This window comes from Ovis aries, chromosome 18 (assembly GCF_016772045.2).
Source record: "Ovis aries strain OAR_USU_Benz2616 breed Rambouillet chromosome 18, ARS-UI_Ramb_v3.0, whole genome shotgun sequence".
NCBI classification, from domain to species: Eukaryota; Metazoa; Chordata; class Mammalia; order Artiodactyla; family Bovidae; genus Ovis; species Ovis aries.
In genome coordinates this window covers 40,025,601-40,043,309 of record NC_056071.1, presented here as the reverse complement: position 1 = coordinate 40,043,309, position 17,709 = coordinate 40,025,601, and the positions used below count along the sequence as shown (strand labels likewise).

General features: G+C 38.2%; 2 protein-coding genes across 2 annotated transcripts in view; one reads left to right on the top strand and one right to left on the bottom strand.

The window, feature by feature from the left end:
• NUBPL (NUBP iron-sulfur cluster assembly factor, mitochondrial) overlaps nt 1-17,709 on the bottom strand; it is a 229,892-nt gene that overhangs the window by 16,760 nt on the left and 195,423 nt on the right. The window contains exon 9 of the mRNA XM_004017882.5: nt 3,814-3,934. Within this exon, the coding sequence (XP_004017931.4) occupies nt 3,814-3,934 (121 nt within the window). The remainder of the gene's footprint in view (nt 1-3,813; nt 3,935-17,709) is intronic.
• LOC132658121 (5-hydroxytryptamine receptor 1D-like) lies at nt 14,154-17,002 on the top strand. The gene has a single exon (XM_060401792.1). The coding sequence runs from the start codon at nt 15,930-15,932 to the stop codon at nt 16,524-16,526; it is 597 nt and encodes a 198-aa protein (XP_060257775.1). The 5' UTR covers nt 14,154-15,929; the 3' UTR covers nt 16,527-17,002.

The following is a 17,709-nucleotide window of genomic DNA, read 5'->3' as shown; positions in this document are numbered from 1 at the left end:
AGCCAAAGATGGAGAAGTTCTATTCAGTCAGCAAAAACAAGACCGGGAGCTGACTGTGGCTCAGATCATGAACTCCTTATTGCCAAATTCAGAGTTAAATTGAAAAAGTAGAGGAAACCACTAGACCACTCTTTCTACCACACCATCACAAATAAAGCTGAGATTTAAAAGGCAGTAAATGGAGTAGAAGAGTTGACTTTTATGTTGCTCAGCATTCTTAGAACCACTTTAAGTCCATGCAAAGGTTATCGAAACATGTGTGTATGTGTGTTTTACATAAACTATTCATTCAGTACCATGCCATTCAGTGTAAATAATGCAGAAGAAGAATGTGTTACAAACCTACCACAATTTATATTATAAAGTACAGAGTAACAGATATGTCATGTGCCTCTTATCAGCATATTTTGAGATCTTAGTCAATTCTCTTTCCTAAGTGTTCAACAGACAACAATGCATGAATATTTCAATAAGCACGTAAAGGTTAGTTTTTCAGTAAATTTGATGTCTACTCTATAGATCAACTTTAGACTATAGGAAGCTGTCATGCGGGAAGCAGGGGAAGATATGTTACAGAAAATATTTAGAAACCCAGAAAGTTTTTTCTCTTGATTTATTAACTGCCAGTATATAGTAAAGAATCCCGAATGCTTTTATTTCCATCAGAGTAATAGAACAAAAGGGTAAAATCGTCTCCATTATATAGCCAGCTTGTTCATTGTTGTTCTCAGTGCTTGTTGTGTCTGACTCTCTGTGACCCCATGAACTGCAGCACGCCAGGTTTCCCTATCCTTCACTATCTCCCAGAGTTTGTTCAAACGCAAGTCCATTGAGTCAGTGATGCCACCCAACCATCTCATTCTGTCGCCCCCTTTTCCTCCTGTCCCCAGTCTTTCCCAGCATCAGGGTCTTTTCCAATGAGTCAGCTAGTGACATCATTTCTGCCCTCCAGAGACTCACACTCCGCAGAAGAGGAGACTAAGATGGGGAAAACCTTGTTAGAGAGTAGATGGCACAGTGAGAGTGGCGGTGGACTAACAGCTGTGCACAGAGAAAATTAAAGTGGGGTAAAGGTAGTGAGAGTTGCTGAGGTTCAGTCTGGCCTTGACAAGTATTTTTGAAGGGCTAGGGCTGAAGGAAGCACACTTCAGACACATAAGTTAAAGAGGTTTCTGTGACATGATCTGAGACCTTAATTACTGTGTATAAACCATCCCTATAGCTGAATACGGGTTTTCCAGGTGGCTCAGTGGTAAAGAATCCACCTGCCCAGAGGGACAGGGTAGGGAGGGAGTTTGGGAGGGGCATTCAGGATTGGGGGGACATATGTACACCTGTGGCCGATTCATGTTGATGTATGGCAAAAACCATCACAATATTGTAAAGTAATTATCCTCCAATTAAAATAAATAATTAAAAAAAAGAAAAAGAATCCACCTCCCAAGTAGGTTCAGTCCCTGGGCTGGCAAGATCCCCTGAAGAATGAAATAGCAATCCACTCTAGTATTCTTGCCTGGGAAATCCCATGGACAGAGGAGCCTGGAAGGCTATAGGGTCACAAAGAGTCAGATATGACTCAGTGACTAACAACAACCACCACAAGCTGAATGTGGATAAAATTCTGAAGAGCCATTTTACCAAATAATCATTTGAAACACAGCTCCCTAGATGAAAATAAGAGGCAGCAAGAGAGTCAGTAAAGGACACATAAGAGTCCTGGGGGTGTCACCCAGCCAGGAGGTCACAGCTGTGAGAGCACTTTCCTGATTTCAGTTCCTTGTTCCCAATTCCAACCTCTTCATCATCAGAGCCCCTGTTCCACTTCATGGGAGAGCCCTCTGGGCCCCACGATCATATTAAAGGGAGCAGATGTGCTCTACGTTAGAACCCTAAATTATTTTTCCCGTAAGAGTTTGAGATACAACACTCTATAGCACTAGCTGAGTTTCTGTGATCAGTAATCAGTGTTTCTGATATATTTTTAGGGTAACTACACATTTGATTTGCAGGGCTTCCCAGGTGTTGTGAGTAGTGAAGAACCCGCCTGCCATGAAGGAGACATATGAGATGCAGGTTTGATCCCTGGGAAGATCCCTTGGAAGTGGGCATGGCAACCCTCCAGTATTGGCAGCTCCAATACTGCAGTTGCCACTGGCAACATGGCAACTCCAGTATTCTTACCTGGAGAATCCCATGGACAGGAGCCTGGCGGGCTACAGTCCATAGGTGGGCTACAGTTCACAGGGGCACAAAGAGTCAGACTCGACTGAGGTGACTCAGAATGCATGCATACATTTGTGAGCTGTTGGTTAAAATGTAACTTCCATCTGTAGGTTGTTTCTCTAGGAGACATGTTTCAAATTCCAAATAAGTGACTTACAAAATCATACCACCCATTCACAAATTAGGAAATTATAATACTGTCAGCATAATTCAATAATGCCATTGTAATTACACATTTACTGTATTATATAAGTGAATATCAATCTGCTGTTATTATGCAGATTTGGGAAACTGAACTTCCTAGGTTAGTTAAATGAGAAACAGTTGCAGAATAAAATTAGTATCTTTAATTATAAAAATTTATCAAAATATATCATTAGTATTCACCTGGTACTGTGGTAGCTGCTATAGTACCAATGCATAAAAACAATAACACATTTAACATCAACTTTTAGAAAACTAATTATAATAAAGAATGTTTTGAATTCCTTGATCTCTAAGGAATATTGTTAACTACCTAAAACTGGTAATTCACTCTGTGACTCCATTATTTAGCAGCTAACATCTGCCTTTACCCAGAATAGAAACTCATATGCAGAATATCAAAACATGTTCCCTAAAAAGTCCATTAAGTTGCTTGTGGATTTTTTTTTAATGTTTTATCTAAAATCTGTGTTTTGCTCCTTTAACACATGATTTTACTTCTCCTTCAATTACTAATTAATTCTTCAATTCAGTAACATGAACAGTATAGACAAGGTAAGTTTCAGGTGCCATCTTCATAGACATGGCATAAAAAGATTACAGAAAACAGTAAATGTCGTTTTTTCTGGAGCAGAGGACTTATACACTCAGAACTGATCAGGAAAGCATTTCTCCACGCACATCAAGAACTGACACTTCCAAAGACTGCCACAACATATGAAATAGGTATTTCTGTATATGTCTGCTCAGTTGGTGAAGAATCTGCCCACAATGCAGGAGACTCTGTTTCAATTTTGGGTCAGGAAGATCCACTGGAGAAGGGATAGGCTACCCACTCCAGTATTCTTGGGCTTCCCTTGTGGCTCAGCTGGCAAAGAATCCACCTGCAATGCAGGGGACCTGGGTTCGATCCCTGGGTTGGGAAAATCCCCTGGAGAAGGGAACAGCTACCCGCTCCAGTATTCTGGCCTGGAGAATTCCATGGGCTGTATAGAGTCCATGGGGTTGCAAAGTCAGACACTGAGCGACTTTCACCTTCACTTTCTGCTGATACTAAGAGATGTCTTCCCAACTTAGCAAACAAACTGAAGACCATTATTTAAAATGTGGGCTTCAAATCAGAGCACTCAAACCACAAAACTTGCTTTGCAAATTCAGGTTATGGGCGGTTTTCATCTACAGCAAGAGTTGTAATTGGCAGAACAAACCCCCTATTCAAAATGTGTTCCACTAATGAAGTATCACAAAAAGCCAAAGAAAGATTAACACAGAGAAGTGCACTATGCTAACTTAATTCAAAACACAAAGCCAAAAGCATTTCATCACTTTGAGATGATCTTCATCACCATGCTATTTCCTTTGCAAATGAATATCCGGTGGTCTTACCTAGAATATCAAGATCAAGGGTCCGTGCTAGTCTCCTTGCACCATCAGCACCAAAAATATGAGTTTTGTGTTTACATTTTGGACACTGGAAAACACTCATATTTTGGACCAGGCCCAGAACCTAGAATAATAAAGACACATTGAAATCAAAACAAAATTAAACTGAATTTCAATCCATTATTCCAACAAGCTTCTACTGCGTGCCTACTAGGTTTCAGAGATACTATGATGAATAAGTAATGGTCTCTGCTCTTAAACAACTCAAGCTAGTGGGAGAGCAAGACAGATGCCATTAACTCGAATAATGAGATAGGTGCCAAAAAATTATAAATCATGGGGATCAAAAATTCTGTTTTGGAAGAATAAGAGCGATCTCTGGGTTTCCCACAGAGAACTGTTTCTTCAGGTTGAGTGTAAGAAGAGGGGTTGAGGCCTACAGTAGGCAGAAGAAAAGGGAACAAGCCAAGGCAGTGAATTTTGATTCGTAGGGCCTATTTTGGCTGCAGTTTAGCAAAGGTGACAAGGCAGAAGTTAGTTTGGTAGAAAGGTCGAGGTCAGATGGTAAGGTGCCAAATGCTATCCATGTATTTGAGATTTTATTTTTGAAACAACAGAGATGGCACTGAAGAGGCAGTGATACATAGTCAGATCTGTTTCAGAATTTTACTTTGAGGTCAACATGAACATGGAAAAAACAAGCAGGAAGCAAAAAAAGAAAAGACACAGTTAAGAGGCTAACTGTGGACAAGTCTCTCAGTAGAAAACAGCCAACATATGTTGTTGCTGTTCAGTCTCCCGATCATGTCCAACTTTTTGTGACCCTGTGGACTGCAGCATGCCAGGCCTTCCTGTCCCTCACCATCTCCCAAAGTTTGCCCAAGTTCATGTCCATTGCATCAGTGATGTCATCTAGCCATCTCATCCTCTGATGCCCTCTTCTCCTCCTGCCCTCAATCATTCCCAGCAATATACACTGAGTACTCATTCTAGGTCAGGCCTTGGGATAAGGGCTGTATATGCATTATCTTACTGACTCTTTATAGAACTTTATGAGATGGGTTGTTAGCATATCCTTTCCAAAGGCGAGAAAACTGACACAGCAAAAGACTGAAACTCAGCTCTTATCAAAATGTTATTACTTAAAGCAAAAATTTAAAGCTACATACAAAGTGTTCATTTCTTTCTGAGTTTCCCCAGCTTCAAAAGAGATATTTCATAAACATTAGCTGAATAAACAGACAGGCTCTATTTATGATCCTTTTAACCTTACTCCTTATTTATAGACAGCCTGGTTGTCTTCTAGAGTGAAAAAACAACTATCAGAGGCTTATAGGTAACAATGTCCATATCACCCTATCAATCCCACCATTACACTTATCGTTATGGGAGATATCTCTATTAGAACATTTTCATTTTAAATGAAGAATAGCACTGATAGTCCACAATTAAATATATCAACAAGAAGGTGATCAAATGTGTTATTCCTTCTGAAAAGAGAAACAGGAAAGAGTAAAGTCTCCTATGACTTACGTAAATGAAGACAAACAGTGAGGGATATAAATTTGTAGGTAAGCATTTTCCACGCATTATATGCCCTTTTGCTGATGGAAAGTGTCACAAAAAATAAATCATACCATGTTTTGGTAATTCAGTGCCATCTTCAGAAAGCTAAGGAAAACCCAGCTAAATATCACACAGCTTATTTTATTCACTATATCTACATAATACACTTGTTATTTGAGCTGTCTTACTACCATTTATGTTGAATGTATATATCCCCTAACTGTAAGGGTTTCATAAATATAAATAAAATCACATATTTTTATAAAATAAAATTTTATATAAATAAACTTTTATATATTTATAAAAATAATATAAATAAAATTGTCACTCAAGAAGGAGAAGAAAGAAAATTGCAACCATGAAAATTTAAAGAAGGGTATATTCTAATTTAGAGAGAATGTGAAATGTATTCCTTCTCTGGAACCTCTAAGGCTTTCCAAGATAGAGAGACATGGAGCAAGAGTATATTTACAGTTTGTCTGTGATTAACTTATTAGAAAATCGTTTCCTATGGACTGTATAAATGTCTCAGACATTCCCTGTATAGACTACATAAATGTCACAGACATAAAACTGTAATCAAACTCAGGATTTAATGCTATGCTATTACATGCTAATAACTAGGCTAAACACAAGCAGCAGCACACAGTAGTGAACAAAATCAACTTGAAGCTTGCACGCTAACTGGAGAAACAGATTGAATACTTAGTGCAAAAATTGATCTTAAAAACAAGAACAATTTCTCTAGAAGCAAAGTACAGAGTATTTTGAGACTAGAGAAGAAAGGACTCTATTTACTACGGGAGTCACAGAGTGGGGAAATGTTTGATACATTGATCCAACAGTTAAAGAGTAAGCAGGTTAAAAGCAAGGAAAAGCGAGGAAACACACTCAAAAAGGAAGTAGAAGCATGTCTGCTTCAAGGAACTGAAAGGCAGTATGGCTGAGGTATGGGGTGAGCGGTGCGAGATGAGGCTTGAAAGGTAGGGGCTGCAGGCCATGTTAGGTATGTAGGTCGTATGAGTGCAGAGATGCCACTGAAGAGGTTAAGCGAGAGACTGCTATGCTTCTAATTGCAGGAGACTCATTTTTCAAGACTGAAGGGTTTTAAAAGTAACATGGAATAGAAAAACTAAAAGGATTTTTCTTTGTGTGTTTATTTCTTTGACAAACACAAATCCAGTAAATGTATGCTCTGAAATCTGTCATTTCAGAGGTTACGGTTTTTTGCGAAAGGCCAAGGAGAAAAGGAAAGGTGTATCCATTTGAATGCAGAGTTCCAAAGAACAGCAAGGAGTGATAAGAATGCCTTCCTCAGTGATCAATGCAAAGAAACAGAGGAAACAATAGAATGGGAAAGACTAGAGATCTCTTCAAGAAAGTCAGAGATACCAAGGGAACTTTTCATGCAAAGATGAGCACAATAAAGGACAGAGATGGTATGAACCTAACAGAAGCAGAAGATACTAAGAAGAGGTGGCAAGAATACACAGAACTATACAAAAAAGATCTTCATGATCCAGATAATCACAATTGTGTGATCACTCACCTAGAGCCAGACATCCTGGAATGCAAAGTCAAGTGGGTCTCAGGAAGCATCACTACAAACAAAGCGAGTGGAGGTGATGGAATTCCAGTTGAGCTATTTCAAATCCTAAAAGATGATGCTATGAAAGTGCTACACTCAATATGCCAGCAAATTAGGAAAACTCAGTGGCCACAGGAGGGGAAAGGGTCAGTTTTCATTCCAATCCCAAAGAAAGGCAATGCCAAAGAAGGTTCAAACTACCACACAATTGCACTCATCTCACACACTGGTAAAGTAATGCTCAAAATTCTCCAAGCTGGGTTTCTTCAACAGTAGGTGAACTGTGAACTTTCAGATGTTCATGCTGGATTTAGAAAAGGCAGAAGAAGCAGAGATCAAATTGCCAACATCTGTTGGATCAATGAAAAAGCAAGAGAGTTCCAGAAAAACAACTACTTCTGCTTTATTGACTATGTCAAAGACTTTGAGTGTGTGGGTCACCACAAACTGTGGAAAATTCTGAAAGTATGGGAATATCAGACCACCTGACCTGCCTCCTGAGAAATCTGTATGCAGGTCAAGAAGCAACAGTAAGAACACGTAACAACAGACTGGTTCCAAATTGGGAAAGGAGTACGTTAAGTATGTTTATTGTCACCCTGCTTATTTAACTTCTATGCATAGTACATCATGAGAAACACTGGGCTGGAGGAAGCACAAGCTGGAATCAAGATTGCTGGGAGAAATATCAATAACTTCAGATACGCAGGTAACACCACCCTTATGGCAGAAAGTGAAGAACTAAAGAGCCTGTTGATGATAGTAAAAGAGGAGAGTGAAAAAGTTGGCTTAACACTCAACATTCAGAAAACTAAGATCATGGCATCCGGTCCCATCACTTCATGGCAAATAGATGGGGAAACAATGGAAACAGTGACAGACTTTATTTTGGGGGGCTCCAAAATCACTGCAGATGGTGACTGCAGTCATGAAATTAAAAGACGCTTCCTCCTTGGAAGAAAACTTACAACCAACCTAGACAGCATATTAGAAAGCAGAGACATTTCCTTGCCAACAAAGGCCTGTCTAGTCAAAGCCATGGTTTTTCCAGTAGTCATGTATGGATGTGAGAGTTGGACTATAAAGAAAGCTGAACACTGAAGAATTGATGCATTTGAACTGTGGTGTTGGAGAAGACTCTTGAGAGTCCCTTGGGCTGCAAGGAGATCCAACCAGTCCATCCTAAAGGAAAATCAGTCCTAATTATTCATTGGAAGGACTGATGCTGAAGCTGAAACTCCAATACTGATGACTCATATGAAAAGATCCTGATTCTGGGAAAGATTGAAGGTGGGAGGAGAAGGGCATGACAGAGGATGAGATGGTTGGATGGCATCACCGACTCAATGGACATGAGTTTGAGTGAACTCCGGGAGTTGGTGATGGACAGGGAGGTCTGGCGTGCTGCAGTCCATGGGGTCGTAAAGAGTCGCACACCCCTGAGCGACTGACCTGATCTGAAAATACTCTAGGTTTTCCCCTGCACAGTTCCTTTCTGCACAGGATTTTTCTCCTGGGCACAAAGCTAGCATCTCTCTTCTCTGACTTAGGTGAGGACACGCATCTTGTTCTGGACGGAACATGAGCTGGAGTGACATGTGCCACCTCTAGGCAGGGGCTCTACCTGCTGATCCCCCATCACGTTTCCCTACTTTCCTGGGACAAGCAAGCTTCCAGAAAGCGGCTGCTCAGGCCGTCTGGGTGCCAGAGTATGAACAATGCAGACGAGTGTTAAAGCCAAACTGTAATGGACTCGTAGCATGAGAAAAATAAACCCATGTTGTTTGAAGCCACTGAAATTTGAGGGTTGTTAGTACACATAATCTAGCCCATACTGGCTGACAGAAAGGTGTAGGAAGAAAGTACTAGAATTTCTCTTTGTTCCTTATGATTTCCTTTTTAATCCCAACTTTTTTGTGTGTTATAATGGAAATAACATATTAATAAATGTGTACTACATATAGATATATATATAATTTCTAATGTTGCCTATATATAGTATACCTTATAGAATCTCTATATAGGTACATATAATATATATTTATATAATTTATATCTCTATATAGTATACATAATAGAATCTACCTCCACATATGCGTATATATATAATTATATATACTTTTAAACATCACTTATTCATAAAGATGTACCATTAAAACAATTTAGAGATAACCCTTTATATCTTTGAAATTAAAAGATTGTGATACCTAAGCTTGGCTCTATTACTGATATTCTTCTTCTAGGTAAAGGACAAATGCCTAATACTGCTTCTAAGTTATTTTGAACAAAGTAATTCCTCTTAACTCTGGAATTTCCTCTATTAAAAACTTCCCACACAAATACCACATTTCTTAAAAAAAAATGCTGTATAGTAATGGAATAGGACAGATAGCCCAGAACAGACTCATAAATTAAAGTCACTAATTTATAATGGAGATGACACAGTGCTGCAATGTTAATTGGACATCCATATAGAAAATAAGAAACCTTAAAATCCTCTATCTCACACCATGCACAAAAATGTAATTCCAGATGGACTGTAGAGCTAATATGAAAGATAAAACAATAACATATTTGGAAGAAATCAGCAGAATATACTTAAAACCTTGGATGCAGGGAAAGACTTTTTTAGCAGGACACAAAGAAGCACTAAACATAAATGAAAATGTTTTGTTAAACTGGACTACATTAAAATTAGTAACTTGTCAGAAGACATAATTAAGAGAGTAAAAAGGCCACCTATAGAGTAAGCGATAGGAGCTATAATATACAAATATAATTTAGGACTTTCATCTAGAATATACAAAGAACTCCTGCAAATAAATAAGAAAAAATAAGAAAATACAACAGAGAAATGAGCAAGAGACTTAAAAGGCACTTCATAAAAAAAGATATTCAAAGACAAACACAAGGAAACGTATTCAATTTTAATTATCACCAGGGAAATGCAAATTAGCATCACAATGAAATACCATGCATTTATGCTTAAAACCTGATTAGAACAGAAAAAGGTCCTTTATGACTACAACAACCTCCTTGCCTACAAAAAGTTAAAAACCCAAATATCAAATGTTGATGACAACATACAATAACTAAAACCCATAGCTTCAGCTGAGTGCAAAGTGGTATATCATTTTGGAGAACTGGTAGTTATCTACTTAAACTGATGTATGCCTATACTGTGGCACAGTATTTCCACTCTGTCATATGTTAAAAAATGTGAACATAACAGTCACCAAAAGATGTGCATAGAAGTGTTCATAATTAATTATCCAAAAATGAAAAACTACCTAAATGTCCATTAACAGTAAAATGGACAAATAAATTGTGGTATATTCATATAATGGAAAGGGTTTCCCTGGTGGCTCAGATGATACAGAATCTGCCTGCAATGTGGGAGACCAAGATTCAATCCCTGGGTCGGGAATATCCCCTGGAGAAGGAAATGGCAACCCACTCTAGTATTCTTGCCTGGGAAATCCCATGGACAGAGGAGCCTGGCAGATTGCAGTCCATGGGGTCGCAAAGAGTCAGACATGACTGAGTGACTAACATACAATGGAATGCTACATGGCAATGAGAAAGAAAGAATTTTAGCTACAGTCCACAGTATAAGTAAGTGAATCTCTCAAACATAATTTGAAGCAAAAGAAGCCACACAAAAGTATATACTTATTATTCCATTTATATAAAGTTCAAAGACACGTAAAAGTAACCAATGGTGTTATAATTTGGGTTCTGCTTTGGGGGCAGTGATCAGGAGATGGCACAAGGCAGAAGCTTCTGGAGTATGGGTGATGTTCTGTTTCTTGAACACAATGGGTGTGTTCACTCCGCAAAAATTCACTGAGCAATATATACCTACAATACATGCCCTTTTCATATGTATATCAGACATCAATAAAATGCCTGTTTTTAGAAAAAGGTGGTCATGTGAAGAGTGGCCAAGAAAGCAGTAAGAATAAATATCCAAAACGATGGCTTACTAGGCATCTTGTGAACCTGCACACAAAACCAACCATCTGTTTTAAATAGAAAATATTCCATAAAAAGAGAGGTAGCAGTAAAATTAATATGAGGTCTTCAGGAAGAATAATCCCCTATTCTTTCCACATGACATTCCAAGGCAAGAACTGAAAGAAAAATCTAAACTCAGAGAAGCTCTGAAATGGTGGGGTTCTAGACCTTTAATGTCTCGTAAGGTAGCCACTAGTCCACATGTGGCTGCTAAGCGCTTGTAATGTGGCTAGTCTGATTTGAGGTGTGCTGTAAGTATAAAACACACGCTGGAAACCAAAGACTTGGTATAAGCAAAAGAATGTAAAATATGTCAATAATGTTTTAAAGTTTGTAAGTTATTCTTTAACTTTTTTTCATTCAAGTATATCATGAATACACACAGAAAGCACACAAATCATAAGTGCATGACTGAATGGACTTATCATAAAGTAGGCCCATGTTACCATGACGCTGTTAATAAAATCTAGCCAGCACCCCAGAAGTTTCCCTCTATACTCTCCAAAACATGTCGCCAAAGGTATAAACTAAAAGCCTGATTTCTAACACCATAAATTTTGTCTAGTTTTGAACTTGATATGAATGTAGTCATGCAATACATTCCTTTGTGTCTGTATGATGCATCCAGCTAAATCACATACATCTGCAGTTCATTTTCATGGAGTCCTAAGATTCCATGATGACTATATCACAGTTATTCATTTTCTCATTGGATCGTGTGTGGCTGTTTCCAGATTTTGGCTATTATTAAACAGTGCTTCTACTAATGTTTTAATACATGGTGTTTTTTTTTTTTTCTGGATATTAGGTTATGCATATTTAACTTCAGTTAAAAAAGAAAGCCAGTTTTCCAATAAAGTTCTACCAATTTATACTCCCACCAGCAGTGAATCAATTTACATTCTCACACAGTACCAGTTGCATGCCACAGCTTCACCAGTGTTTGATATCAACAGGCTTCTTTCATTTGGGCAGGCAGAGTAAGTATAGAGTAGGATCTCGTTGTGTTGGATTGTTCCATTGTCAAGCTGTTTGTACTGGGAACTGTATTTCCCAGATTTCCTTCCTTGTATGGCTCTTGATTAAATTTCACCAAAGGTAAAGTGGCATGACATTTGGAAAGAGTAAGTGTAGCCTCAGGCCTTACCCCCTAAAGCTTTCCTGTGGTCAGAGGTTGTGACAGAAACTTACAGAGGTGCAAATTGTGTTCTAGTCTGTTCTTAGTCTTTCTGATGCTGTGCCCAGCTCTCCTTTGCACTGTGGTTTTGTGTTGTCAAAATTACTAATGAAGTTAAGTATATTTTTACATGGTTATTGGTCATTTGTATATTCTGCTCTGTACTGCTCAGGTCTCTTCTCTATTTTTTCCATTGATTATGTGGATTTTTTCTTACTGAATTGCCAGAGTTCCTAGTATGTTTAAATGGAATCCCTTTTTGCTCGATTCTCAAGTTCTATATTGACTTCATGTTGACAGAATTTTCAATATACTGCGTTAACTATGTTTTTAAAAATAACTTCCAACTGACAAGGGATTAATCTCCAAAATATACAAACAGCTCATGCAGCTCAATATCAAAAACACAAATAATTCAATCCAAAAAACGACCAGAAGATCAAAATAGACATTTCTTCGAAGAAGACATTATAGATGGCCAAAAAGCACAGGAAGAGAGGCTCACAACACTAATTATTAGAGAAATGCAAATCAAAACTACAATGAAGTATCACCTCACATTGGTCAGAATGTTATTGCTCAGTCACTAAGTCATGTCCTAATCTTTGCAACCCCACAGACTTTTGCAACCCCAGGGACTGCAGCACATCAGAATGGCCACCATCAAAAAATTTACAAATAACAAATGCTGGAGAAGGTATGGAGAAAAAGGAACCTACCTACACTGTTGGTGGGAATGTAAACTGGTAAAACCACATGGAAAACTGTATGGAGGAGCCTTTAAAAACTAAAAATAGAATCAGCAATCCCACTGTTAGGCATATCCCCAGAAAAAACCATAATTTGAAAAGATATAAGCACCCCAATGTTCAATGCAGTGCTATTTATAATAGCCAGGACATGGAAGCAACTTAAATGTCTATCACCAAAGGAACAGATAAAGAAACGGTGGTACATAGAGACAATGGAATATTACTTAGTCATAAAAAAGAACAAAATCATGCCATCTGCAGCAACATGCATGGACCTAGAGATTGTCATATTAAGTGAAGTCAGACAAAGAAAAACAAATATCATATGATATTGATTATATGTGGAATAAGTGTAAAAATGAACTTATTTACAAAGTAGAAATAGAGTCACTGAAGTAGAAAACAAATTTATGGTTATCAGGGGATAAGAGGGGGAAGGATAAACTGGGACATAGAGATTGACATATACATACCAGCATATATGAAATAGATAACTAATAATTAGAACCTACTGTGTAGAACAGGGAACTCTACTCAACAGTCTGTAACAGACTATATGGGAAAAGAGTCTTAAAAAAAGAGTGTATACAATACTGTAAAGAAATTATCTTTCAATTAAAAATAAATTTTTTGAAAAAGAGTGTATATATATATATATATATATATATATATGTATATGTTTAACTGACTCACTTTGCTGTACACCTGAAACTAACACATTATAAATCAACTATACTCCAATAAAAATTTAAAAGATAAATACTTCACCTGTTTTTTTCCATTTTTAAAAATATGGCTACTAAAAACTTTAAAATTACACTTGTGGTTTGAATTATATTTCTATTGGACAATGCTGCTGTTGACCACTAAAGTTCAACTGTAGAACTTATTTTGATAGTTCTCCTATCAAATGTTATTCTAAGGTCTTAAAAATGCAAAACAAAAATTTTATCAGGGCCTCTAATTTATGAATATTTTAAAAAATTGAAGAGAAATGAAACATTTACCTTTAATTTAAGACTATTTAGGACAGATGAACTGTCAGGTTTCTTTGCTTGTAGTTGAAATTATATCAACTGGGTGTGATAACACTCATGCGTGGTTATCTCTTTCTGCTCAGAAGTTCATACAACAATGATACACACACATATTATTTAACTAGAAAAGAGAAAACAAATTACTTCCTAAGATACACAGACTATGTGGCTGAACAACTTTTTCAAAACATGGGATTGGGTGGGAGAAAATTTAAAAGAGAGCTTTCAGTATTAAAAAGATTAAAAAACACTGCCCTAGTCATTTAAGACCAGTCTTCTATAATTAATGATTTTTGAACAGGGGTAGCTAATGTGATAAAACAGAAGCTTATAATACCCATATTACAATGCTGTTCATAAAAATTCTTTAAATAGGAAGGAATACATATCCACATGATCACTCCCTCCCCTCACCCCCCAAAAAGCTTTACACTGTGTGAATACTTTATATGTTGTTAAGCTGTTTGTATTTACTGTAGAGCTATTTTGTATATCCTTTGATCATAGAAACATTAGAAAACAGATGCTTTGCCACAGCTTAATTTACATAAAACCACTGAGACGCAGCTGTGAGCATGCTCAACCATTTTTTAATGTCTCATCAAAGTATAAGATCCTTTTTTCTTTTTACCTCAGCTGGTTTCACTGCAAGAAAGTAAATGCTACATGCCTGCCTAGCATCAGCCACCACAAACCTTTAGCACGCTATTCTTACATGATTCTAATCCATCACTGGCTCAGAAGGGCACTTCTTTTATTAACTTTTAAAAAATTGACTCTCTTGAAATATCAACATTGCCCTTAAATGCTGGATTTTTGTGTCTAAATGTATTGAATTAAGCAAACTCAGAAGACTCCAGTTTTAATTTCTTTTTGGCATTTTAAACCTAGAGTCAAGTAAGTAACAAGCAAGATTTTCAGGCTACTATATAATCCAATTTCTCAAGGTTACAATCAGGTTAAATTCTTGCTGGCTGGAACCTGTCACAAGGATAAAGAGTTATGATTTAAGAAAAAATGAAGAGGAAAAACTCACCATTAAACAGAGAATGAATAATAATAACTAAAATTGATTAGATTCACAAGTGCTTTTCAGTTCTCCATTTAGCCTTGAACCAGGGGTTCCGGTATATTTTAAAGCATGTGTACAGATATTATAATTTTAAAAAATGAGACTGGCGTTCTTGTTTTCTCTTTCAAAATTAGTCTGGCAATAGACAGAGCAATGAGTAGGGAAGGCCTGCATTCATTCTTCTCTCAGGGACCAACTACTTCTGGATCCATGAGGTATGACTTAACTTCTCCAAGCCTTGAATTCTAAAATGAGAGGTTGTAATGACTTCTAAAATCTACCACTATAACAATAACATTCAGAGCTACCCTTCACAATGTCATGAGGTAAGACCTATGCTAAGTACTACACGTGTAATCTTATTTAACTGTCACAACAACCTATGAGATGGGTCACAAAACACTTACGCTAAATTATTTTTTAATCTTCTTAACCCTGTGATATTTGATGATATCCACATTACTAAACCTCAACTCTAGATAACTCACAGAAATAGCAATTAAGAATGCAGAATCTGGTTGGTAGTCACCTCAGTGTTCCTTAACTAGTTGAGTCTTGAGGTCTTTTCACTCAGTCTGTTCTGATGGCTGACTCCCTCCAGTGTGAAACAGAAGGATGACTTTATTCTGTGAGCAGGACAACTATGAAATAAGAAGCTGTATGTGTGAAAGTCTGTGGAAAGAGAGAGTCACCTAGAATGTCCCCTCAAACCAGTCAGTGGAGGCATTCTGCAGGTGGCTCCCAAGAGATCCCAAATGCCACAGAAACTCCAGGGACTTAGGAAAGAGGGGTTCTTCAAGCACTCAAGATTTCTCTGGCCGTCTTCTTTACCAGTGCCTCTGTACTTACTACCATCTCCAAGACCAGGAAGTTCTACATCCCTGCCAACTACTTCATTGGCTCCTTGGCCATGACTGACCCCTTAGTTTCTATTTTGGGCATGTTCATCAGCATCACACATACAACTGCCCACACCTGGAGTTGTGTGACATCTGGTCATCTTCTGACATCACATGCTGCAAAGCCTCCATCCTGGTACTGGGCCATCACTGATACCCTGGAGAACAGTAAACACCAGACAGTGGGCCATGTGGCTGCCATGCTTGCCATCATCTGGGCCATTTTCATCCACATCTCCATCCCATCACTCTTGTGGCAGCAGGCTAAAGCTCATGAAGAAATATCAGCTTGCCTGGTGAATACTTCACTGATCTCTTACATTATCTATTCCATTTGTGGGGCCCTCTACATCCCGCCTGTATTGCTCATTATCCTCTATGGACAAATCTACACAAACACCTGGAACCACATCCTGACTCCATTATTACTTTATGGGAAGTACTTCACCAACATCTCATCAAAGACTGCGAGGTCCTTGCTCTGCTCGTTCAAAGCCAGCCTTCATGAGGGGCACTCTTATTTGATCAGTTCCCCTCTTATTTTCAACCATGTGAAAATCAAGCTTGTGGATAGTGTTCTGGAGCACAAGAGGATTTCTGCTGCTTGAGAGAGGAAAGCCACAAAAAACCTGGGGAAGCATCTGGGGGGCCTTTATCATCTGCTGGCTACCCTTCTTTGCTGAATCTTCAGGCCTCCTTATCTGCCAGGGGTCCTGCTGGGCCCACCCAGTCCTTCGGACTTTTTCACTTGGCAAGGCTATCTAAACTTCCTCATAAAACCAGTAATATACACTGTGTTTAACAAAGAGTTTCAGCAAGCATTTCAGAAAATTGTCCATTTCCAAAAAGGCTCTTAGTCTTATTAATATTTGGTGTAGTTACTGCTGTTGTCTTTTATGGCCTGTAACCTGACTGAGTTAATGAAAGCAACTCAGTCGTGTCCGACTCTTTGTGACCCCATGGACTATACAGCCCATGGAATTCTCCAGGCCAGAATACTGGAGTGGGTAGCCGTTCCCTTCTCCAGGGGATCTTCCCAACCCAGGGATCGAACCCAGGTCTCCTGCACTGCAGGTGGATTCTTTACCAGCTGAGCCACCAGGGAATGTGTTTTTTATTCTTCCTAAGAGTTGGATTAATCCCAAAGTCTTGGGTTTGGGTTCAATTAATAAAATTCTCTCTCTCTCTCTTTTTTTTTTTTTTTTTTTAAAGAATGTGGACTCTGGAAAGCAGATCATTTAGAGTAGGATCCCAGAGACCCACTAAACAGATAGGCAGCCTTATGTAAAATGTTTCATCTCTGTACTACAGTTTCCATGTAAGAAAAATGGGGAAAATAATGTTATTACCTCAAAGGGTTATTTATTGTGAGGGTTAGATTAGGTAATTCATGTAAATCACATAGAACGGCATTCCCACTTAAAGCATACATGGGCCGCTGAGAGATGCTGGAGGAAGACAAAAATGAGCAAACAGCTTCAGTCTCTAAGATAAAACTGTGGCTGAGATGCAGAATGCTATCTACTCAGTCTTACAAAGCTTGTGACTGAAGAAAAGTCACTTTTTGAAAATGGAAAAATTGTCCAGTTGTGAAGAAGGAAGCCACATGAGATACATCATGTGCAAACTAACAGAGTTCCTAGAATGAATTCTAATAGCACCTTCCGAGGCCTTCAAGCCCAGTGATGAAAGACTAAGCACTAAACTTTTCAGAGACTCAAACAAGACAACTTGATGATCACAGACGAAAAATTATGCTCAAGAATGAAGAGAATAAATGTGTCGCTTGCC

Coding starts and splice junctions, on each gene's coding strand:
- LOC132658121 (XM_060401792.1), top strand. CDS start 15,930: ATGACTGACCCCTTAGTTTCTATTTTGGGCATGTTCATCAGCATCACA.